Source organism: Amblyraja radiata, chromosome 3 (genome assembly GCF_010909765.2).
Source record: "Amblyraja radiata isolate CabotCenter1 chromosome 3, sAmbRad1.1.pri, whole genome shotgun sequence".
NCBI classification, from domain to species: Eukaryota; Metazoa; Chordata; class Chondrichthyes; order Rajiformes; family Rajidae; genus Amblyraja; species Amblyraja radiata.
Window position 1 is genome coordinate 59,170,752 of NC_045958.1, and position 26,325 is coordinate 59,197,076.

The 26,325-nt window shown below is 44.8% G+C and overlaps 1 protein-coding gene across 2 annotated transcripts in view; it reads left to right on the top strand.

Annotated features, from left to right (window-relative positions):
- tmod1 (tropomodulin 1) overlaps positions 1-26,325 on the top strand; it is an 85,075-nt gene that overhangs the window by 46,168 nt on the left and 12,582 nt on the right. For both annotated transcript variants that reach the window (XM_033017851.1, XM_033017850.1), the window contains exons 4-7: positions 2,875-2,994; positions 7,600-7,689; positions 8,918-9,048; positions 16,585-16,692. In XM_033017851.1, coding sequence (XP_032873742.1) covers positions 2,875-2,994; positions 7,600-7,689; positions 8,918-9,048; positions 16,585-16,692 — 449 coding nt within the window. The remainder of the gene's footprint in view (positions 1-2,874; positions 2,995-7,599; positions 7,690-8,917; positions 9,049-16,584; positions 16,693-26,325) is intronic.

Below are 26,325 nucleotides of genomic sequence, written 5' to 3' on the forward strand. Positions count from 1 at the left end.
CCACCCTAGCCATTCATCTCCGCAATCTGTGTACATCAGCTATAAACCACTGCAGGTTCTTGCCTAGTCTACCCTGCCTGCACTGTCCAACCCCACAACCTGTATCTCTGCTTACATTTGACAACAAATGAAAATGAGAAGTGGATAGATATTGCTGGCCTATCATCAGCAATTTTTCCAAATCCTGAATGTGCCTCCCCGAGAGCATCGTGAGAGTACCTTCATTTAAGGAGGTCATGTTGCAGTTGTATAAGACGTTGGTGAGACCACATTTAGAATATTGTATTCGGTTTTTACGAGGATGTTGTCAGGGCTAGAGGGTGTGAGCTATAGGGAGAGGTTGAGTAGGCTGGGTCACTAATCATTGGAGCGCAGGAGGATGAGGGGTGATCTTATAGAGGTATATAAAATCATGAGAGGAATAAATCGGGTAAATGCACAGAGTCTCGTGCTCAGAGTATGGGAATCGAGGACCAGAGGACATCGGTTCAAGGTGAAGGGGAAAAGATATAATGGGAATCTGAGGGGTAACTTTTTCACGCAAAGGGTGGTGGGTGTATTGAACAAGCTACCACATGAGGTAGTTGAGGCTGGGATTATCCCAACTTTTAAGAAATCGTTAGACAGGTACAGGGATAGGACAGGTTTGGAGGGATATGGACCATGCGCAGGCAGGTGGGACTAAATTAGCTGGGACATGTTGGTTGGTGTGGGCAAGTTGGGCCAAAGGGCCTGTTTCCATACTGTATCACTCTGTGATTGCAGTAATTCCAGAAAGCAGCACCACCTTTGCAGAAGCAGATATGAATGGACAATAAAAGCTGACCTTACAATGATGCTCAGAACCTGGAAAATTAAATGAATTAAAATAAAGCCCTTTTCATGTTGGTTGAAACCGTGGCATTGGTTGTTCCGATGAATGAGACAGACAATTAGTGCTCCAGAATTACTTAGAATTGAAACATTTGTAAATCCCGGCTCTGTCTGTTTGTATATAATAAAGACTCTTGTATGTCCTCCCATAATAATTTTTAAATTATGACACCCAGGTTTATAATTTAAACTGTGTCTGCATTTGCCATGTAGTAGTATGTATCTGCAACACTCACTGGCAGGAGGCTGCAATACTGCAGGAGGCTGCAATACTGGCAGGAGGCTGCAATACTGGCAGGAGGCTGCAATACTGCAGGATGCATTTACAGATACAGAGTCCATTTTTAAAGTGGAATACAGGAAGTTATAGTGTAATGATAAATAAATGAGGTAATTTAGTCTTTAAGATCAGGACTGACTTCCTGACTGCTTGCACTCTCTAAATTCTATTGAAATTTAAACTTCTGTTTTGACCACCTAACATTAGCTAGGATTTTGTAAAAATATCCAACAAAGAATTTGGTTATTTCTGAGATGGTCGTAAACCTATTTACAGTCATTAGCCACAGTGATCTTTCAAGGGAGAAGGTATGAGAGAAAGTTACATCACCCGGTAAGCATGCCAACGTTATGGGAATAGATCAGGGCAGTAGGATTAGAATTAATAAACATTCAGCACAGTTAAGCAACCTTAGTGGTATCTGCCTTTTGAAAATTTTAAAGGCTAACGCTACACAAAAGTGTTTCCATTTTTTGTAAGTTTTGCTCACATGTTTGACCCTTCCAGAATTAAACACATGATGTTCCATACTAAATTAATCTTGCAATTACCTCATTTTCCATGAGATGGGAGGTATTAAAGCTAAAACAAATCTATGAAATCAAGCATTTTTTTTCTCATTCTTTGTATTTGGGCCTTTCGGATCATGTCAATGTTTATTGCCCAACCTCTGCTGCTCTGCAATGGTGCTACTGAACCATCTCCTGGCCGAAGCACAGGTCGTGATGAGAGAGATAGAACAGCTGGATGAGTGGTGTTGCACCAACAGCCTCTTGCTCAACATCAATAAGATCAAGAACTGATTGTTGATTTCAGAAAAGGGAAGTTGCAAGACCATGTGCCAGTGTTTATTGGTGAGTCGGTGGTGAAGAGAGTTAGCAGCTTCAAATTCCAGGATGTTAACATCTCGGTTTACCTGTCGTGGGCCCAGCACAGAGATGTAATGATAAAGAAGGAGCACCAGTGTCTCTACTTAGAAGTTTCAAGTGTATGTCTACGAATATTCTAACTACCTTTTACAGGAAGTATCCTGACTGGTCGCATCAAAGCCTGGTATGACAATTCTAATGTACAGGAACACAAGAGGCCGCAGAGATGGTGAACTCAGCCCGGTCCATCACAGGAACAGCCCACCTCACCGTTGAGAGCATCTACATGAAGCGCTGCCTCAGGAAGCCACCCGTCATCAAGTATATGCACTATCTGGACCTTGCCCTCTTCCCACTGCTATCATCTCTATACAGAAGCCTGAAGTCCCACACCACCAGGTTCAGGAACCGCTAATATTATCCAATTATCAGGTTCTTGAACCAACCAACACAACCTTAATCCTACCTCAACAATGGAACACTATGGCTCACCTCTTGCACTATTATAGACTTGCATTTTTAAAAATTATCTTTTAGCACTAATGTCTTGATTCATACATTGTCTCCTTTTAGAACTTTATGTGTAGTTTATGTATAATTTGTTTTTTTGTGTTTAGTGTTTACCGGAGTCTGTCATGTGATGCTTCTGCAAGCAATATTTTTCAATATATCTGTATCTTAATGTACTCCTGCATTTAACAATAAATAATAAATTTAACTTGAATACTATAGCCCTTGTCTTGGTGATGTGCAGAAGATGTTTTTTTGAAAGGGAACAAAAGCTGACTGATTTTTTCTTTTCTTTAGTTGCTTAAATTGATGTCCCGTTCTGTCATGAATCCTTTGTTGTAGGGAAGCAGTGGATCCCCAAAGAGAAGCCAATGAAGTCTGTTATTGACAGTGTTACCCTGGAGCCAGAGCTGGAGGAGGCCTTGGTCAATGCTACTGATGCTGAACTTTGTGACATTGCAGGTAAGTGAAGCTCAGCCCACAGAGACGATTTACTTCAGAGTGCCACTCACTGCAGCAGAGAGAGAGATTTGTCTATGCTAAATGGGGATATAGCAACATATGTGCATGGAACTCTCTGCAGAGAATGGAATGGAATTTTTGGGGCAGAGTTCACCTCGTATCTCAAATGATGTCATTCATGTAGCACAAACAACAGAACAATTTTCTGCTCTAAAGTTTAAATTTTAACGCTGCTGTTTCTATTTTTATTTGAGTTTATATTGTTCCTAATTTCTATATGCCAAATTTGCCTCTTTTAGCCTTCCCAAGCTAGTTAGTTCTTTCACCAGTGAAGGCCAGGTGCATTGGGCACAAGTTATGATTGTGGCTCAATCCGACATCACATCTGGCAATGGAGCATCGTTAGGATTGGAACTGTGATCGAATATTGTTTGCAGAATTAACATTGATCACGCTAGACTGAAAGAGGGTGTAGGTCTCTATTTGTCTTTCAACTGGTAAACAGATGGTAAAACCTGTGAGGTGGGTGTAGGAAGACTATGTGGGCGAGCGTGAGGATTACTGTGGAGTCCCGCTGCACCACTTACTGTAGCTTGAGTATGCAGATGATGACCTTACACTCAAGAGAGAGCTTGATAGGGCTCTTAAAGATAGCAGAGTCAGGGGATATGGGGAAAAGGCAGGAATGGGGTACTGATTGTGGATGATCAGCCATTATCACATTGAATGGCGGTGCTGGCTCGAAGGGCCAAATGGCCTAATCCTGCACCTATTGTCTATTGTCTATTGTCGATGATGATCCAAGATGATTGAAGATCATGAGCCTCATAGTAATAATGAGGTAGAGTAGCAATTTAAAAAAACTGATATTGTTGATGAGTGAACAAGATTTTGGAGAGTGTTACGTTGAAGGGGGGCTTTTCTATAATCTGTTGGCCATGAAGGTTCTGTGAGATGAGTGGGCTCGTGTGTAGATTGGGTAGGACACCTCACAAATATTCTGGGCAGAAAGTATGTGAAAGCAGAGGAAGGGCAATTTGAGGTGTAACAAAACAATATACATAGAAACAATTTCAAAATGGATCAAGTATATCAAATTAGAAAGTTCACTTAAGTTAATTAGAAATAAATGTTAACATTTGGATTGTTCATTAAGCTTCACTGTTTATTTTTCAGCATTCATTCTGTCCTTTCGCAAACCCATCTCATCATTCATTTCATTTGCTGTGTTCCATGGAGTATAAGGTCATCATCAGCCAGAGAAACTATTTACATTTACTGTCATTCGGTTGCTGTTTAATGTGAGGTTGTGGTAGCTGCCAACTTTGAGACTGTATACTTTAGTTTAGTAAGTTTGTACCATGTGAGCAACAAGAGGCTACTGCAAGCGACAGTGCTTCATAAGTTGATGTGTGCTAGGCAGACTGCTCTGTGTGCTGTGGAAAAGTGTTATTGCTGCCTCTTTGACCCATGGACTGGTCTTGTCTTGAGATTCTTCTGCTTGGCTTCTAAGCTTAAATCTGCTAGTTAGAATTTTCACACCACTGCATGTTAGGGTAAAGTTCTTCTCTGCTAATTCACTGGTAGAGTAAGCGCAAATGTAAAATTAGCACAGACAGGAATTTGGCCCTCTATTTTTATCAAGTGCAGCATCTCGTTACCAGAGAAGAAATTCTTCTAGTTTGAGCAAGTTGGAATATAAATTTGTTATTCAGTGACATAAAGGAATGTGACCTACGCACTGCTGTGTGATTTTAATATTTCCTCGCTTCACCATCTTTCCTCTGCTAGGATTTCCTGCTGCTTGGTTTAACAAACTTTAGTATCTCCCACAAATAATCACAAATAAACAAGCTGACAGCAGAGGATACGTTACAGCCAATTCAAATACTGTTCTCATCGAATTAAGCATACTTCCCAAAGGAGTGTGGGGAATGGGAAAACACACACACACACACACACACACACACACACACACACACACACACACACACACACACACACACACACACACACACACACACACACACACACTATCCTCTTTGTGGGGCACTGCACTGAAATTATTATTGTCAATAATTTCTCATGTAAAATCAGATGAATTATTACAGGCAATAGCTGTGGACATTTGATCAATATAGTTTCATAAAACTAGAAAATAGTTCCTTAATTTCCTTGGACATTCCTTGGACTTTGAAGGTGCTTCCATTGTTTTAAAGAATATTGTACGCTGTAGAAAAGTTAGATGGAGCACAAGAATCTGCAAGCGGATTAACAATCTAACTGGCCACAATTTGTACACTTCTTAGAGAGCACAATTATTTTAATTCCATTCCATGCTATATGCTGGTAAGATTTTATGGGCTCCTGCATCTCACGCACCATAAAAGACCAACTGCATGCACAGGTTGCAAAACTCCTGCAAGGTGTATAAGATGTATCTGCAGTGGGATCAAACCCTGGACTGTGTATTGTTGCCACCGAAGCTTGCTCCATCACCGGTAAAGCTTGCAATGCAATTCTGATGCCACTGCAAGAATTCTGCAGATTCCCTCATCATTCAAGCAGGCTCTCATCCAGAGATTTGGATAGCATTCACCTGTCAGGATCCAAGATAACTCTAACTGCAAGTGTAAGGGATAATATAAGATCACGCATTTCAATCAAGATGATTTCTGCTTTTAACGGGTAGGAATGACAGAGCAGAATTCACATTTGTGCACTGATACCTTTGTGTAAATTTAGAGTTGGAAGAGAATCATAGTGTGGCTGTGTGAATCACATGCTCATGTGTGGGCTGCACAGTGGTGCAGCACATGGAGCTGCAGCCTCACCACGCCACAACCTGGCGTTGTCCCTGACCTCCAGCGGTGACTATATAGAGATTACAGATTCCCCTGGGCCCTCGTGTTTCCTCCCATAAACCAAACATATGCAGGATGGAGAATATAGAGAAGTTGATGGGCATGCGATAAAGAATAGGTTACTGGGAAATAACTGAGAGATAAGATTGTTAGAATTGATCATAGACTCAAGAGGCCAAATGACTTCAACCTGCAAGGAAATACACATTTCCTTATAAAATAATATAAAAATATAACCAGTGATGAAAAGAATGAAGGGATGACCACACCTGCAAACAACCAGACTCGAGTCACAATTTCACACCACAGTCGATGAAATTATCTTAAAAACAATTTAGTCTGATTGGTTGCTTTGTTTGCAAAACAAAAGTAATTTGCAAAACAAAAGTAAAATCAGTATATTTATTATTTTATTAGAAGAACAGAGAAGAACTTAAAAAAACAAACTATTCTTAAATTATTTATGCATTCATTTAAAGCGACAAAAATTGTCGAAGTTGCGATTTTATGATGAATTTCACGTAACTGTTTTATGCACTGGATCAAACATCAAAAAATTGTACGTCACAGTTTCTAAGCTTTTTAAGATTTTTATGGTTCTCCGATTTCAAATTTAGGAAAAAAACAATATTCTGAACATAGCCAACCTCTTTCACTGACTAGTAAGTGTGACCACAAAGGAATTGTGATTAAAGCTGAGAAGAATCTGCATATTACTTGTCACTCGGCAGAACATCGGCCGCAAAGCAGTGCAAATGAACAATGTTTAAAAAAATATTTTTTAAAGTGTACACTAAAAAAAACTAGTATCATTCATATTTCTGCATTATTATGATCATGATCCAACTCCATTTCCTCTTGAATTATTCAAAAAATTATTTTGAGGCTCTTTGTTTCTCACCTTCATGCTGTCCTTTATTATCACCTACAACCATACAATGACAACGCCCTGCTCCATCATACTGCCACTTTTTATGACCTCTAGTGCCCCTGAGTTGTAATGTTTCTGGTCTGGTATTGAGTACAGAGAAGTTTTGTTGTAATTTGCCCCTCGGGTGTAACTGAGTTGTAGAATCTGGGGCAAATAAAAAGGTTTGGTAGTCAAAGGCTTTGTAATCTATGTAAATTGGTGGTTGAAAGGTGGATGTGGACTCGATGTGCTGAAGAGTCTATTCTAGTGTTGGATGTCTCTGTGACTCTATGTGACTTTGCGATTAAATCATGGCCTTGACAGTAATGCATAGCCTAATGTCCCACTTAGGCGACTCTTTAGGCGACTGCCAGGGACTAGTTTTAATGGAATTCACGTACGACTCCTGGCGACAACCTACGACAGCACTACGACAACCTACGACAACACTTACGTCAACCTATGACAACTCAAAACAGCAAAAATTGTCGCCGCTGTCGCCCAAAATTTTTCAACATGTTGAAAATTTTGCAGGAGTTGCCTGTAGTCGCTCAAAAAATTGCCTAAGTGGGACAGGCCATTAGAATTAACTATTTTTTTAATATGCATTAATGAATTGGCTGCAAGTGTTAGTGCTAGCTCGTGTACTATGATCTGCATTTTAAACTGATCATTGGGAGTTAATGTGAATGTAGCTCAGTACTCTGATCATTTTTGCTTTTTGAACCAGAGTGCAGTTCCAATGTGCCTGCTTTTTCTGCATCCAGTGCAAGTGTCTGCAATTGAAATACTTTGTTTTCTTGTACCATGAATACTTTGCTTTTCTTTTAGCCATACTTGGTATGCACACACTGATGAGCAACCAGCAGTATTATGAAGCCCTTGCCAGTAGTACCATAGTTAACAAGCAAGGCCTTAACAGTAAGTAAAATCTGAAGTACTGTTGAGCATAAGAACGTATGCACTGTAAATGCTGCACTATTCTGTGCAATTTGTTAAATACAATACAATACAATAATACTTTATTAGCCAAGTATGTTTTGCAACATATGAGGAATTTCATTTGCCAAGTCAGTCATACAAATAAAAAGCACACAAAATACATTTAAACATAAACATCCACCACAATGACTCCCCCACATTCCTCACTGTGATGGAAGGTGAAAAAAAAGTTCAATCTCTTAGCTTCTTCTTTGTGCTCCTGCGGTCGGGGGCTTCGAGCCTTCCGTTGACGGGACGATCTTGACACTCGTAGCCGGTGGCGTTTGGGCCCTCGGCGTCGGCGTTTGGGCCCGCCATGTCGGGGCGATCATCTCCCCCATCAGGTGGATGTCTGCTCCCCCATGCCGGGCGATCGGACCCCAAGTCGGGGCATCGAACCTCTGCGTCATTGGAGCTCCCAACTCGACCTCTCCCGAGACTGCGAGCTCTTGATGTAAAGTCCGCAGGCCGCGGTTGGAGCAATCCCAGCCAAGGGATCAGCTCCGATGTTAAGTCCACGCCCCGCGGTGGGGCTCAAATTCAGTCCGATGTTAGGCCTCACAGCGACCGGAGATGTGATCCGGAAAACAATCGCATCTTCGGCAAGGTAAGAGACTGAAAAAAGAGTTTCCCCCGACCCCCTCCCCCTCCCCCCAAATAAAACAAACCGGTGAACATTTACACAAGCTTTTTAAACACACTAAAAATAACAAAAAAAGACCCAAAAAAACAGACAGAATGTGTGGTAGTACATAAATATGGTCTGTTTTATTCAGAAGAATGATAATTCAATCAGTAATTTCAATTTGTAACTCAATTCAACTTTTAGCTCTTTTTGCATGTTAATTATTCAAATGTAACAGATGCAAAATTCAGCTAAGGTTGATGAGCTTTAAATAACATTAAATAACCACCTACTTTTAGGATGAAAGGAGGAATGTGGCTCCAACTCACATTCACAGCAGTTTTTAAAAGTGAGCTGCCAAAAGGAACATTTGTATATTCTGTGAACCATTGTATTAAGATTGTAAGTGAACTGGGCTATTCTTGTTACCACATTGGTTCTGGTGCCGCCACTAGGAATATTTTTACATTGTACACCATTCACGTTGTCAAATTATTATTTTGTGGTGTTCACATCAACACTCACTTTGTCTCCCTTCTGCAGGTGTCATACAACCCACTCAGTATAAGCCAGTTCCTGATGAACTGCCAAACTCTACAGACCTTGAAGAAACCCTAAAGCAAGTTATGGAAAATGACCCTGAGCTCGAGGAGATTAATCTCAATAATATAAAGGTGAATCCCGCCAATTGCTTCCTTGTCTGGGTTGCTAACATCAATATCATTGGTAAATGGAAAACAAGGAAAGAGTATGTGGAGAAACTAAGCAAAATGTTAATTCAGGTGCGTAAGCCCCTGTTCCACTTTCACGACCTAATTGGCGACCTCTGCCGAGTTTGCCCGTGACTCATACTCGCAGCATGGTCACCACGAGGTCGTAGGAGGTCTTCGTAACTCTTCCTCATGCTCGTGAGTGGTCTTCGCGTACTCGTGGCCTCAAGTAGGTCGCGGCGTTCTATCCAGCCTGATAAAAAATGTCCACGTGAAAAAAAGGTCGGCATGGAAAAAATGGATACTTTTTACTCGTAGGTAGGTCGTAGGTCGTGATGGTAGTCGTAGGTAGTCGTAGGTCGGTAACTGGCCCGAGAAAAAAATGCAAACATGACATAATTTTATCATGTGATTTTTCCACTCGTAACTAGTCGTGGTTGGTCTTTGCTGTGGAAGACTGAGGTCGAGGGGGGTCGTAGGAGGTCGTAGACATAGTCGTAGGAGGTCGTAGACATAGTCGTAGGAGGTATTTTACTTCGGCGAGTCAACACGACCTTGACATTTATTTCAACTCGTCTAGGTTCTTCTAAACTCATGGATTAGGTCATCCACGTGGGACAGGCCCTTTAAGATAATGAAATGCATTAAAGTGTGAGGGAGAGAGCCAAATTAACACAATCTAACTAATATTATATCCAGTATAGGTTTGTTCAAGAGGTCAGGGGGTTAGTTGTTATAACTTATTGCTCCATCTTCACTTGATATGTTTGGTCATTTAATTTGCTATTTATACATCTAACAAATACTGAAAATGCATTTTAGCGTGGGCTTCAAAAATTGGGTTGGAGTTTGAAGGGGCATCTTCCACCCAATCCCTAACTCCTAAATCGATTTATAATTTAATTGAATTAGAATACTTCAATTCATTGTTGAGAGTGTGTTGATACCTGTAGATGGTTTATGCATGCAACCTATAATGTAGCTACCTCAATACCACTAACCACGCCCAGTCATCTCAGTATAACTGTGATATCTTCCCCTTGCTCCTCGCTTGGTTCCAGTACGCCTGAAGACTAGATGCATTCAGTACTGGGATGTGTTTGACATGTGCCTTTATTAAAGACTCAGTAAAGTTACAGTGTGTCAGACTTAACTTCTTTACATGGTGTCAGTAAGTTAAACGCGCGCCTCCTGTTTATCGGGTTTTATTTGCTCCTAGTTTTACTAGTGTTTAATCCCCTATTTACCATGGCATTCTCGTGCTGCAAGCCCTCTCCCCTTGTCTTTGACGCTGACATTGCGGAGCGATGGGCTACTTTCGTGATGGACTACAACCACTTCATCAACATCGTGCACCGAAACGACCCTGATGCGGTCAAAGCCTCACTCCTGCTGAACCTTGCCGGTCCCGATGCTATGAAGCGTGCTCAGGCTTTCACTTACAATCCATCGGTCCTGGATGACAACGACCAGGTCGTCGAGCCGGCGGAATCTGCCAACGACCCGGTATGTCTCTTACGCAAGTTTACGGAGATTTGTGACTTGCCCTCCAACCGTATATTGGAGCGGGCTAGATTCTTGACAAGGAAACAGCAGCCTGATGAACCTGTTGAATGTTTTATCGCTGACCTGCGCTACCTTGTTCAGCGGTGCCGTTTCGAGAATATGCGTGATCAGCTCACCAGAGATATTTTGGTCACCGGCATGCTAGATCAGAAGCTACGAGCAGAGCTGCTGCGAAGACCGGATCTCACCCTGACTGAGGCTATGCATGCATGCCGAATAGCTGAGGTGGTTGCCCCGCTACATGGGCAGAGGGGGATCTGACAATCGGGCTATTAATCTGACTGGTGTTGCTATGCCCCGTCGCAAGCAAGACAACGTTCGCCCTGCACCGTGGCTGACTTATGCCGCTCGGGTCCCGCTTGTCAAGAAGTGCCCCAACTGCAATTATGTCCACTCTATGCAGTCGCAGTGCCCAGCATATGGTAAAGCTTGTAATTTCTGTAAGAAGATGAACCATTTCTCAGCTGTCTGCCGCTCCCGTGGGAACGTTCCTCCAGCTCCCAGACAAGTTCTAAACAACCTTCAACAAGTTGATAACGAATTTGGTTCCCAGTCTTCTGTCGACACTGCCCTCGACTCTGAGCCCAGTATTTCCATGGGAGATGCCAGTGTTTATTCTCTCCTTCATAATCAATCTCGCCCCCCCGATCCTTCTGTGCTTGTCACTGTCAACAACAAGTCCTTCACTGCTAAGCTGAACACGGGGGCGAAAGTGAATGTTATGTCAACATCCCTGTTCAGGAAGATAAGAAATAATGAGCTGTTAACTGCTGATCGCTCCATATTGCGTGCTTATGGGGGAGAGGAGCTAAAACCTGTGGGGAGGGCCACCTTCCACTGTGTGCTGAAGAAATCTTTGCGTGACCTGTCGTTTTTCATTCTTGACTGTGACTGTGTGACTCTGTTGAGCAATCAGGCATGTCAGGATCTCGGGCTGGTGTCCTTTGACCGTACTGTCCACGAAGTGCGGGTGATGCTGAATCCACTCTCCGAGTACCCTGACCTATTCGATGATGATCTGGGTAAGCTGCCCCTTGTATACAAGATCGCAACTGACCCGTTGGTTGTACCAGTGGTCCGTGCTCCACACAGGGTGTCGTTTGCCATGAAGGGCAAGGTCGAAGCCATGCTGAAGAACATGGTTGACATGGGAGTGCTTGAAGCTGTCAGCGAACCCACCGAGTGGGTCTCCACCATGGTCACCACCATGAAGAAGGGTAAGAGCGAGATACAGGTGTGCATCAACCCCAAAGACTTAAATCTGGCAATAAGGCGTCCTCATTACCCCATGAGGACTGTAGAAGATGTTGCTGCCCAGGTCGGTCAGGCCACGGTGTTCTCTGTCCTTGATGCCAGGAGCTCATTCTGGCAAATACCTCTAGACAAACACTACTCAGAATTAACCACTTTTGGCACCTCCTTCGGAAGATTCAAATTTTTGCGGATGCCGTTCGGCATCAACTCTGCTAGCGAAGTGTTTCAACGCTCCATGGAGCAACTGTTTACTGGCCTGCCGTGTGCCATTATCGTGGATGACATCCTGGTTTATGGGAAAGATGCTGCTGAGCACGACCACAACCTCCGACGGATTCTAGACCGCGCTCGCCAGATCAACTTAAAACTTAACCCGTCAAAGTGCAAGTTCCGTGTAGCTGAAGTACCCTATGTTGGCCACATCTTCACAGCCCACGGGCTGAAACCTGATCCGCAGAAGACCAACACTATCTCCGAGCTGCCTGCCCCGACCGACGTGACCAGCCTGCAGCGTTTACTGGCCATGGTCAACTATTTGGGAAAGTTCATCCCCGACCTCAGCGAGTTGAGCGCACACCTGAGGCAACTGATGAAAAAAGACATTGCCTGGTCCTGGTTTCCCCAACACCAGCAGGCTTTCGACCTTCTCAAAACAAAGCTGATTAGCATACCGACTCTCAAGTTTTTCGATCTGCAACGTCCAATTGTAGTTACGTGTGATGCTTCCCGCTTCGGACTCGGTGCTGCCTGCCTGCAACTCCATGATGACGGCTCGCTGCAGCCCATTTCTTATGCCTCGCGTACCATGACAGACACTGAGCAGCGCTATGCACAAATCGAGAAGGAGCTTCTTGCGGTTGTATTCGCCTGCTCCAAGTTCAAGGACTTCCTTTTCGGTACCAGGTTCACCGTCGAGACGGATCATCAACCCTTGGTGACCATCCTCAATAAACCTATCCACATCGCTCCAGCTAGACTCCAGCGCATGATGTTACAGCTCCAGCGGTTCGACTTTCTGATCGTGTACAAGAGGGGCACCGAGATGCATGTGGCCGACGCGCTGTCCTCCTGTGACAGGCACCCCTACGAGCAGGAGGATCTGCAGGTACTAAATGTCAACTTTGTTCCCTCTAAGCAGCTGCAGTGCCTGGTTGAGCACACCGCCAACGACTCCGACCTGCAACAGCTTGCAGCTGTCATCCAGCGGGGGTGGCCCAGCAGACGCACCTCACTGCCTGCGGGCGCCCACCCCTTCTTTCTGGTCCGTGACGAGCTTGTGCTCCGGGACGGCATCATCATCAAGGGTCACAAGGTGGTCGTCCCTGCCTCCCTATACGACTGGTACTACAACGCTGCCCACATGGGGCATCCCGGAGCCGATGCCACCGTCTCACATGCCCAAGAACAATACTATTGGCCCGGCATGGCCAAGTACATTAAAGCCCGAGTAGCCTCCTGTCCTGATTGCAACACTCTTGCCCCACATCAGCAGTGCCAGTCACTTCTGCAGCAGCCTGCGCCTGCCATGCCCTGGACCTCTCTGGCTGCTGACATATTCGAATGGCGAGGCAAGCACTACCTGGTGTTGGTTGATTCATACTCCAACTGGTTCGAAGTGGATGTTCTCCCTGCTATCACCTCTGAAATGGTTATCAGTAAGCTGCGCAGACACTTTGCTACCTTTGGGTCCCCGGTCCGCTTGCAGACCGACAACGGCCGTCAGTTCGCCAGTGCAGAATTCCAGGCTTTCGCTGTGAAGTGGAACTTCACTCACTATACCAGCAGCCCCGAATACCCGCAGAGCAACGGCCTGGCCGAGCGAGCTGTCCGCAGTGCCAAGAATTTGCTCGAGCAGTCTCGTCTCTCCAATGGTGATTTCTACCTGGGTCTACTAAAAATTTGCAACATCTCACGGGACCCTACCATGCGACCCCCTGCCCAGCGTCTGCTGTCCCGCGTGCTTCGCCCACCGAAGCCGATCGCCCAACAATCCCTGGTGCCCAAGGTCCTCCAGCCTGCCGCCATCCAGCAACGGATTGCTCACAAGCATGAGGTACAGCGCCGCTCTCACGACAAGTCCTTCCGCCCGCTCTCACCACTACTGCCTGGCCAGGTTGTCCGCATGCAGACAGCCATCGGATTCTCCCGACTCGCAACCGTTGTTGGTGTGGACGATTCCCCGAGATCTTACCTGGTGGACTTTGATGGAACTGTCTACCGCCAGAGCCGCCAGCACCTGTTGGCCATTAACGAGCCTCAGCCTCCTCCTGCGGATCCCTACGCTCCTCCGTTGCGTTTCGAGCCTGTCATTACTAATTACCCCACAGTTCCCTGCATGCCTGTCATTACTAATTACCCCACAGTTCGCTTGCCGCGTTCTCCTCCCTCTGCGCTTCCTGCTTTCGGGCAGATGATCTCCTCCCCTGCTCGTTCTCCTTCTCCTCCTTCTCCCCCGTCTCCTCCTCCTGGATCACCTGTGCCGGTTGGGTCACCTTCCGTATTCCCGGTTGGGTCTCCGCCGACTTTCTCCTTCCCGGCTGCTGCTGCTCCGCCTCCTCTTCTATCTGTTGGGGAGGGTGATGGTGCTATACGCACACGCTCGGGTCGGGTTGTCAAACCTCCTGTCCGCTACGGTGATTTCGTTTAAACTTGCATGTGTTGTATAATCACACTGCCACTGTTATAACTTCAATTTTAGATTTCTAAGGGAAAGGATGTACATGGTTTATGCATGCAACCTATAATGTAGCTACCTCAATACCACTAACCACGCCCAGTCATCTCAGTATAACTGTGATATCTTCCCCATGCTCCTCGCTTGGTTCCAGTACGCCTGAAGACTAGATGCAGTCAGTACTGGGACGTGTTTGGCATGTGCCTTTATTAAAGACTCAGTAAAGTTACAGTGTGTCAGACTTAACTTCTTTACAATACCCAATTAGTACAGTTATTTTAGGGAATTATTTTGCAAATCAAAATTTCAATAACCGTTAATATGTGAACATAGTAATAGGTTCATAAGTCATAGGAGCAGAATTATGCTATTTGGCCTATCAAATCTATTCCACCATTCAATTATGGATAATCTATCTTTCTCTCTCAACCCCATTCTTTTGCCGTCTTCTGTAACCTTTGACATCCTAAACAAGAACCTATCAATCTCAGCTTTAAAAATACCCAAACACATGGCCTCCACAGCTGTCTGTGGCAATGAATTCCACAGATTAACCACCCTCTGGCTAAAAATTCCACTGCTTTGTCTTTCTAAATGTAAGTCCTTTTATTCTGAGGTTGTGCCGTTTGGTCCTAGACTCTCCTACTGGTGGAAAGATCCTCTCCGCACCCACTCTATCCAGGCCTTTCATAATGATGCGGTTGCCCGTTTTTCCTTTCCTTGAGAAGATTATTATAGTCAGTGGATGATTTCCTCGGGTATAAAGTTTCACCTGTGTTTGTATAGGAACCAGAAAGTAAAGAAATGCATTGGCCTTATTTGTATTACTTTTGTGCTGATAAGTCGATTTCATGTTAGAGAACACTTCCCCACTTTAACCTCCTGGTGTCAGCAAATTTCCAGAAAGCAGATTAAACGTGGGTTCAAATTTCTATTATTCTGCACCAATCACACTTCTAAATGTTGCCTGAAAGTGCAGCATGTGTGGGCAAGATTACCCACTAAATGTCAATAATCTTCAAATGTCAACTTGCATATTTCACAAACTCAGTTAAGATTGGTCCAATTTTACATAATTTGATCTTTTAGTGGATAGTATTACGGGGCAGCACAGTAGTGCAGCTAGTAGAGCTGTTGCCGTGCAGATCCTGTCTGTCACCTGGGCTAAATTCCGACCTCATGTGCTCCCTGTGTCCATATGATTTATCTCCAGGTGCTCCAGTTTCCCTCCACATGCCAAAGATGTGCATGAAGGTGTGTTAATTGGCCACTGAAAATTGACCCTAGTGGGAACAGGAATAGGAATAGGAATAGGAATATTTTATTGTCACATGTGACTAGACACAGTGAGATTCTTTGCTTGCACACACAATGTATACAAATAGCAGCCACCTACGGCGCTCGTATGAAGGTGACAATATTTTAGTGGCAGAATCTGAGGGTAGTTGATGGGAATGTGGCGAGAATAAAATGGGATTAGTGTAAGATTATTGTAAATGGGTGCTTGATATTCAGCAAGCATTTGGTGGACTGAAGGGCTATTTGTGCGCTGTGTAACTCTAACAGAGAGAATGTTACTGACAAAGCACTCTTGGATTTTGGAAAGGAGTGAAAATGTTAAGGAGTACACAGGTCTGTAGTAATCTTCATGAGCAAAAGTTGTCCTACCTTGCAACATTTACTGTTTCATTGAATCATTACTTGCACTAACTCAGAGTGTATGTGATGCACTGATTGGTGAGGTGGAGTGGAGTCATTTGGAATCTCACAGGTGTACAGATACATGAAAAGAATAAAAAGCAAAAGTATGTAGACTGAATATGTTAAGATGCCAAGAACATCAAATTGGTTAAAGAAGCCTACAGGTTTGTGGTTTTGGTGAGCGCATGATCCAGAAAAATTGAGTACATTTTTTGAAACAATAGAATGAAAGCTGCAAAGAATGAGCAGGTTTGATTTATGTTTCTATCATATTTGTAATTATTGTGTGTATATTTTGTTCCTAGAACATTCCCCTTGCCACACTGAGAGCATATGCTGAAGCTCTGAAGGATAATACACATGTAAAGAAGTTCAGCATTGTAGGAACCCGGAGTAATGATCCTGTTGCTGTTGTAAGTATAAATAACTATTAAAAATCAATGATTATGCTTATTGACAACGTGTGTATGGAAAATGGTATTAATGTTTCTTCATGAGGCTCTGAAGCTGTGGCTGGACACCCCCAGGATTGTCCGAGAGAGTGCGAGCGTCATAGATAGGGGTACAGTGAGGTGGTCACACCTCAAGTACAGGCAAAAACTACATGGGTAACCACTAAGAAGGGACTAGGCAGAGAATGCAGGAATCCTGGCCAGTTCCCTCCAAAACAAGTATATGTTCTCCCCCCCCCCGCCCCCTTCTTCCTCACGGCAGTCCCCCCCCATTCCAGGAGGCTGCGGTGGCAGACACCTCCCAGGAGGCCATGAAGCCGGGCAACCGAGCCCCCCGGCCGAACCCTGGGTCGACGGAACCCCCCAGCTGGACCCTGGCTTAGCGCTGCGGAGATGTCTGGAGTGCCGGTCGTCATGGAGGTTCGGTCGGCAATCGCCGAGGCCGGCAGACGTTGAGGGCGCCGGTGGTCGAGGACGGGCCACGTGGAAGCCAGAGGACACGCCGCCAGGAACAAAGGAGGACTCAGAATGGGGGAACTACCGTGAGGGGAAGGGGGGGGGGTAGAACAAAGGAGGACCCGGCATGGGATACATTGTAACTTTGTCGGCACTCTTCATGTGGCGACACTTTGCATACCTTGGGCATACAAAACAAAGAATTTCACTGTGACTTGTAAAGTAAAATAAAGTATTCATTCATTCATTCATTCATTCATTCATTCATTCATTCATTCATTCATTCATTCATACTTTTGGTGGGGATGACTGTTAAGAGGATGGCAGCAGTCGGGTCTATGTCATCAGGCATGGCCCTGAGGCACAGCAAAGTCAGACAATACAGTGAGATTTTGAACAGGTAGATAAGTGGGCTGAGGAATGGTGAAAGCAGTTTAATTCAGATAAGTGTGAGGTGTTGTATTTTGGGAAGTCAAACCCGGGCAGGACCTTCACTGTGAATGGTAGGGTCTGAGGAGTGTTGCAGAGCAGAGGGATGGGGGAGTACAAGTACATAGTTCCTGGAAAGTACTATCACAGATCGATAGGTTGGTAAAGAAGTCTTTAGCATGCTTTCCTTCATCAGTCAGGGTATTAATAGACAATAGGTGCAGGAGTAGGCCATTCGGCCCTTTAATTTTGGCCACTAATTTCCAATGTGGGACCTTATGAAATGATTTCTGCAAGTCCAGGTGCACTACATCCACTGGCTCTCCTTGTCCATTTTCCTAGTTACATCCTCAAAAAATTCCAGAAGATTAGATGAGCATGATTTCCCCTTTGTAAATCCATGCTGACTTGGACCGCATCCTGTTACTGCTATCCAAATGTGCCGCTCTTTCATCTTTTATAATTGACTCCAGCATCTTCCCCACCACTGATGTCAGGCTAACTGGTCTATAATTCCCTATTTTCTCTCTCCCGCCTTTCTTAAAAAGCGGGATAGCATTAGCTCTCCAATCCACAGGAACTGATCCTGAATCTATAGAACATTGGACAATGATCACCAATGCGTCCACGATTTTTAGAGCCACTTCCTTAAGCACCCTGGGATGCAGCCCATCAGGCCAATTGAGTATAGAAGTTTGGACGTTATGTTACAGTTGTATAAGAAGCTGATGGGAATGGATTTGGTGTATTGTTTTGAATTTTGGTCATCCTGCTATAGGAAACATGACATTATGCTGTGAAGAGAGTATTTACGAGGATGTTGTCAGGACTCAAAGTCCTGAGCTTTAGGGAGAGACTGGCTGAGCAGGCTAGGACTTTATTTCTTGGAGCTCAGGATCTGAGGATGATATTATAAAGATTATAAAATCATGAATGGAAGGGAAAGAATGAATGCCCAGTCATTTTCCCCGGATAGGGGAATCAAGATTTAGAAAGTATAGAATTAAAATAAATGCAATGTAAGGCGAAACAATTTTTCCCAGGAGTCATAATGATGGATTGCATGGAAATTAGAGTCCAAATAAGGTCGGAACACAGGATCATAAGATCCAAATTCATAAATCATTACAAGTAGCAAATTCATAAATCATTACAAGTAGCAAATTCATAAATCATTACAAGTAATCAATGTGATGGAGAAGGAGGAAAATTAATTTGCAAGAGGAAACCACTGCTCTGAAAATGTAATTATCCTGAAGGCCCAAACAAACTGACAAAGGATTCGATAGGGAGGATATTGTGAATGTGTTTGTTTCCAATTAGTCCAAAGTATGATAATTCTAATGAGGAATTCAAAAATTCTTTGCGTAGCAAGTGCTTATATTCTGGAAATTGGCGGCGGTAGTGGAGACAATAGTACTGTCTCTTTAAGGAGGAGATTATATGAGGGATGAGGGATGAATTGTAATAACATGGAAATGCAAATGCTGGTTTATACCAAAGGTAGACACAAAATGTTGGAGTAACTCAATGGGTCAGGCAGTGTCTCTGGAGAACATGCATAGGCAATGTTTTGGGTCGGGACCCTGCTTCAGAATGATTGTTGGCAGTGACGGACTGGATCTAAAAATATTGATTGCCAGGAGACAAAGGGGGCCCACTTGCCATCGGGCAAACTGACACCCTGGCCAGTCCGCCACTGATTGTTGGTGGGTGGGAAAGAAAGTTTGGATAGTGAAGGGATAGGACAGATAGGGGTACAGTGAGGAGGTCACACCTCAAGTACAGATGCTGGAGTCAATGATAAAAGATGAAATAGCGGCACATTTGGATAGCAGTAACAGGATCGGTCTGAGTCAGCATGGATTTACAAAGGGGAAATCATGCTTGACTAATGTTCTGGAATTATTTTGAGGCTGTAACTAGGAAAATGGATAAGGGAGAGCCAGTGGATGTCTTGTACCTGGACTTTCAGAAAGCATTTGATAAGGTCCCACACAGGATATTAGTGGGCAAAATTAGGGCAATGGTATTGGGGGTAGAGTGCTGCCATGGATAGAAAATTGGTTGGCAGACAGGAAACAAAGGGTAGGGGATTAACAGGTCCCTTTCAGAATGGCAGACAGTGACTAACGGGGTACCGCAAGGCTCGGTGCTGGGACCGCAGCTATTTACAATATACATCAATGATTTAGATGAAGGGATTGAAAGTAACATTAGCAAATGTGCAGATGACACAAAAGCTGGGTGGCAGTGTGAACTGTGAGGAGGATGCTATGAGGATGCAGGGTGACTTGGACAGGTTGGGTGAGTGGGCAGATGAATGGCAGATGCAGTTTAATATGGATAAATGTGAGGTTATACACTTTGGTAGCAAAAGCAGGAAGGTAGATTATTATCTAAATGGTGTCAAGTTGGGAAAAGGGGAAGTACAACCGGATCCGGGTGTCTTTGTTCATCAGTCAATGAAAGTAAGCATGCAGGTACAGCAGGCAGTGAAGGAAGTGAATGGCTTGTTGGCCTTTATAATGAAGAGTTGAGTATAGGAGCAAAGAGGTCCTTCTGCAGTTGTACAGGGCCCTAGTGAGATCATACCTGGAGTATTGTGTACAGTTTTGGTCTCCAAATTTGAGGAAGGACATTCTTGCTATTGATGGAGTGCAGCTTAGGTTTACAAGGTTAATTCAGGGGATGGCGGAAATATGCTGAGAGAATGTTCTGTCATATGCTGAGAGAATGGAGTGGCTGGGCTTGTAAACTCCGGAATTTAGAAGGATGAGAGGATATCTTATTAAAACATATATGATTATTAAGGGTTTGGACACGCTAGAGGCAGGAAACATGTTCCTGATGTTTCCTGTCTCTAGTCCAGAACCAGGGATCACAGTTTAAGATTAAGGGGTAAGCCATTTAGAACGGAGATGAGGAAACGCTTTTTTCACACAGTTGTGAGTCTGTGGAATTCTCTGCCTCAGAGGGTGGCGGAGGCCGGTGCTCTGGATAAATTCAAGAGAGAGCCAGATAGGGCTCTTAAAGATAGCGGAGGCTGGGGATATGGGGAGAAGGCAGGAACGGGGTACTGATTCTGGATGATCAGCCATGATCACATTGAATGGTGCTGCTGGCTCGAATGGCCTATTCCTGCACCTATTGCCTATTTCCTATTGTCTATGTGAACACAGGCGAGGGGGTTATTAGATAGGCAGATTGTTGGACAAAGGCCAGGGATAATAATACAGGTGTGAGGATAAAGAGTTGTGAATTGTTAAATTCAGGGACAGAACAATTGTGAATTGTGTATCCAATGTAAACGGTCCAAGTGGCAGGAGAGGGGGTGGGGGGAAATTGTTGTAGGGTCAGCTAGGTGGGGGGGGGGGGGGGGGGGGTTCAAATATAGAGGGATAAATTGATGTTATGACAAAAAGTTAGAGGAATGCAACTAGAAACATAGCAACATAGAAAATCGGTGCAGGATGAGGCCATTCGGCCCTTCGAGCCAGCACCGCCATTCATTGTGATCATGGCTGATCATCCCCATTCAATAACCCATGCCTGCCTTCTTCCCATATCCCTTGATTTCACTAGCCCCTAGAGCTCTATCTAACTCTCTCTTAAATCCATCCAGTGACTTGGCCTCCACTGCCCTCTGTGGCAGGGAATTCCACAAGTTCACAACTCTCTGCGTGAAAATGTTTTTTCTCACCTGTCTTAAATGACCTCCCCTTTATTCTAAGACTGTGGCCCCTGGCTCTGGACTCGCCCAATATTGGGAACATTTTTCCTGCATCTAGCTTGTCCAGTCCTTTTATAATTTTATATGTTTCTATAAGATTACCCCTCATCCTTCTAAACTCCAGTGAATACAAGCCTAGTCTTTTCAATCTTTCCTCATATGACAGTCCCACCATCCCAGAGATCACTCTCGTGAACCTATGCTGCACTGCCTCAATCACAAGGATGTCCTTCCTCAAATTAGGAGACCAAAACTGTACACAATACTCCAGATGTGGTCTCACCAGAGCCCTATACAACTGCAGAAGAACCTCTTTACTCCTATACTGAAGTCCTCTTGTTATGAAGGCCAACATTCCATTAGCTTTCTTCACTGCCCGCTGTATCTGCACGCCAACTTTCAGTGACTGGTGTACAAGGACACCCAGGTCTCGCTGTACCTCCCCCTTGCCTAACCTAACCCCATTGAGATAATAATCTGCACACTTGTTTTTGCCGCCAAAGTGGATAACCTCACATTTATCTATATTATACTGCATCTGCCACGCATCTGCCCTCTCACACAACCTGTCCAGCTAACCCTGCAACCTCCTAACATCTTCTTCACAGTTCACACTGCCATCCAGCTTTGTGTCATCCGCAAACTTGCTAGTGTTGCTCCTAATTCCTTCTTCCAAATCATTAATATATATGGTAAACAGTTGCGGCCCCAACACCGAGCCTTGTGGCACTCCACTCGCCACTGCCTGCCATTCTGAATTACTACATATTAGAAATTTAGCCAACACATTCAATTTAATTATTTATGTTCTATACCTATTTATATCAAACCATCTATCTCCATTATAAAATGACGTGTCCCAATTTATAATGGCTACTGAAATATCAACAGACAAATGTCAGGAGATATTAATGTTGGTTGATAAAGGAAAAGATCCACATTTTTGGTTGGCTGCTAGATATGAGCAGCCAGTAATGCCAACATTTTGAGGAAGAAGCAACCTGTTGGAGGAACCAAGCAGCATCTGTGGAGGGAATTGGCTGTTGACATCTCAGGTCAGTGCTCATCATTTGAATTGAAAGTGTAGAGGGGATAGAGCCAGTATAAAGAGGTGAGGAGAGGGAGGGAGCAAGAGCGAGCAATCGATAGGCAGATCCAAGTGAGGAAGAGTTGATTGGCAAATTGAGTCAGATGGGGGAGGGAAGAGTGGGGCGGCAGAGGCTGGGAGGTGATAGATGGAGACAACAAATAGCTACAGAGGATGGAATGTGATAAGACAGGAAGATGAACTGTGGAACCAAAAAAGCGAGGTGGAGTTGGCAAATGGGACGGTGAGGGGGAGGGGGCCCAGTGGGAGGAAAGTATGGGTGATGGACAATGGAATGGGTGGGGGAGGGGAAACAAACTGGGTTTAGGATGCTGGCAAAGGGAGGTTGAAAAGAAGGATGTGTGTGTGAGACCGCCTGGGTAGATCATATGGGGAATGACAGGGACAGAGAGGGAGAGGATTACCATAATTGGACCGTTCAGCATCCGGTTGTCTGCCTTCTACCCAGGTGAAATAAATATTACTGTTCCTCTACTTTGCATTGCTCCTCGCTCTGGCAATGGAGTAGGCTGAGGACAGAGAGGTCAGTGTGGAAATAGGGCGAGTTAAATGGGTTGCAATCAAGAGTATCCAAATGTGCAATGGCAGACAGAGCACCACGTCAGACTCACCAATGTAGGGAAGGCCAGATTGAGAGCACTTACTGCAAAGGGCAAGGTTGGTGCAAGCGAATCTCAGCCTCACCTGGAATGGTTGTTTGGGTCACTGTATGGTGGTGAGAGAAGAGGTAGAATGACAGGTGTTGCAGGAGAAGGGAGAGATGGATGGGGAGGGATCACAGAGGAGAATGGTCCCTGCAGAAATCAGAAAGGTCTGGGGAGGGGAAGATGTGACTGGTGGTGGGATAGCTGATAGAAATTTTGAAGAAGGATATGGATGCTGATGGGGTGAAATGTAAGGACCAAGGATACTTCTAGATTGCAGGAAGGTTGCTACTTAACTAAAGTAATTTGAAATTTAAATATCAAATTGGAATGTGAGACTGGAATGGGGACAATGAAATTCAATGAGCTAGGTGCAATAAACTTAGGCCTATAACATCAAATATTGCACTTGTGTTTAGCTCTCCTTCTATGATAACATGGCAAATTGTAAATTATAAATATTGTGTCCCGTGTGTGTTTGACATTTTAAATGCTGCTAGTGGAAACGTTTTGTTCTGCTTTTCTGAATGGTTAATTTCCTCAGCATTGATTTAAATAAAACATTGCTGTTTTAACTGGGTCCATTTCTTCTTTCTCAGCAATGCACCTTTAAATCCCCTTTCCATCTTCAACCCCGATGCATTTCCATTTGCATACACATGTCCAACAGCAATCACATAACCCACATTTCGGAAATGGAGATAAGTAATAATCTGGGTATTACTAAGTTTTTGGACTCATTTTGAATATAAACCCTAGTTTGGATGTCTTAATGCTTGCAACTCTTTGCCTCCTGATCTCTTTCTATTTCTTTTACCAAAAAGTCATTATTTCCAGAACTGCTCAAAATGAAACATATCTGTCATTAACATGCACTGTGGACCTGCTGTTGAGTCCTCTGCCGTTATTATCTATCTACCCTACCCTCCCATTGTACAAAACTGTGGAGAAAAACAACAGAGCCTCAGCATGTACCTTCAGAACTGATTGATATTGGTTCTGCTCAATCCCGGGAAAATTAGCTGAATACAAGTCGGAGGGATATATATAAATTGGCAAATAATTCTGAAGATAATATTAAGGAAGATTAGGCAGATGAGAAAGAGGAAAATTAAAGGAAGAGTTGAGGGAAATGAATATGTGCAAGTGGTAAAAGAGACTGCCATTGAAATGGTTGTAGATTTGTCACAAAACACATTACTAAATGTGGAAGACAAGAAGTGAAAGTGTTAAAGGAAATTCATCTCTAACTGGGACACATTTCAGATTTCCTCCACTGACTATATTGGTTAAAAACTTATTTTCAACCAAAATGTCATGGAATTCCTGCCCATATCCAGCCGACGGGCTGGATCTCCCAGCAACAACGGAGCTGCAGTTGCCGACTTTGAGGGAATCCCCGTTCGTTACGGAGCTGGAGCTGCCGTCTGTGAGGGAATCCCCGTTCCAGCGCAGGTCCGCAGAAACAGCAGATACAGCAAGTACAGTACCTGGAAACAAAGGGGAAGCCTCCATTGTGTCCGGAAACGTGGCCGTCGGGCAGGACTTCAGGTCAGAATGAAGCGCAGGGGCCTCCGGCCCCCTCTCCCAACTATCCTACTGGCTAATGTACAGTCCCTTGAAAACAAAGTGGAGGACTTAAGGGCAAGACTGCTTTATCAAAGGGAGCTGAGGGAATGCTCTGTGTTCTGTTTCACAGAGACATGGCTCACCCCCAGCTCCCCAGACTCAGCGGTCCAGCCTGAAGGGTTCTCCATCCACCGCATGGACCGTACCCTGGCATCTGGGAAAGGGAGAGGAGGGGGCGTCTGCCTCATGGTCAACTCTGCGTGGTGTTCCGACGTGGCAGTCCTGTCCAACTCCTGCTCTCCACACCTTGAACATCTGGCGGTGAAGTGCCGTCCCTTCTACCTCCCGAGAGAATTCACCTCCGTTATCCTGACCGCGGTCTACATCCCACCCCAGGCAGACGTCCATCTGGCACTGGAGGAGCTGCAGGCCGTGGTCAACAAACACCAGACGTCTTACCCCGAGGCATTTACCACCATTGCTGGGGACTTCAATAAGGCGAACCTCAAGAAATCACTCCCCAACTTCCACCAACATGTCTCCTGCTGCACCAGAGGACCTAACACCCTCGACCACTGCTACACCACCATCAAGAATGCCTATCGTTCTATCCCTCGCCCTCACTTCGGTAAATCCGACCATACCGCGGTGCTGCTTCTTCCTGCCTACAAGCAGCAATTAAAGAGCGCACCCCCAGAAGTGAGGACAGCACAGAGCTGGTCGGGGGGGACAGAGGAACAACTCCAGGACTGTTTGGAGTCTGTAGACTGGGCAATGTTCAAGGACTCGGCAACGGACTTGAACGAATATGCCACAGTCGTTACAGACTTCATAAAGAAATGTGTGGAGGACTGCATCCCTACAAAAACCTTCCGAGTGTTTCCCAATCAGAAACCTTGGATGAACTTTGAGATCCGCACTCTCCTGAAGTCCAGACACAGGGCATTCACCTCCGATGATACAGTGGCCTACATGAAGACCAGATACGACCTTGGTAAGGCCATCAAAAAGGCCAAAAGGGACTTCTGCTCCAAACTGGAGGACGAGACAGATGTTCGGCAGCTGTGGCAGGGTCTGAATGCAATCACCTCCTACAAAGCAAAACCAGGAGGCAGCTCGAATGCCGGTGTAACATCACTCCCTGACGAGCTCAATGCGTTTTACGCACGCTTTGACAGGGAGAATACTGATGTGCCTTCCCGATCCCCCATTCGCTGCGATGGCATTTCAGTCTCAGTCACAGAGGCCGATGTCAGGAAATCCTTCAGAGGGGTGAACCCCCGAAAAGCACCTGGTCCTGATGGTATACCCGGTCGTGTTCTAAAAACCTGTGCGGACCAACTGGCGGGAGTTTTTACGGACATTTTCAACCTCTCACTTCTGAGGTCTGAGGTCCCCACCTGCTTTAAAAGGGCATCAATTATACCGGTGCCCAAGAAGAGTAAGGTGACATGCCTCAATGACTATCGACCAGTGGCACTAACGCCGGTGGTGATGAAGTGCTTTGAGAGGTTGATCATGGAGCAAATCAACTCCTACATCGACAAAAACCTGGACCCACTGCAGTTCGCGTACCGCCACAACAGATCAACGGTGGATGCGATCTCGCTGGCCCTCCACTCCGCACTGGACCACTTGGACAACAAAAACTCATA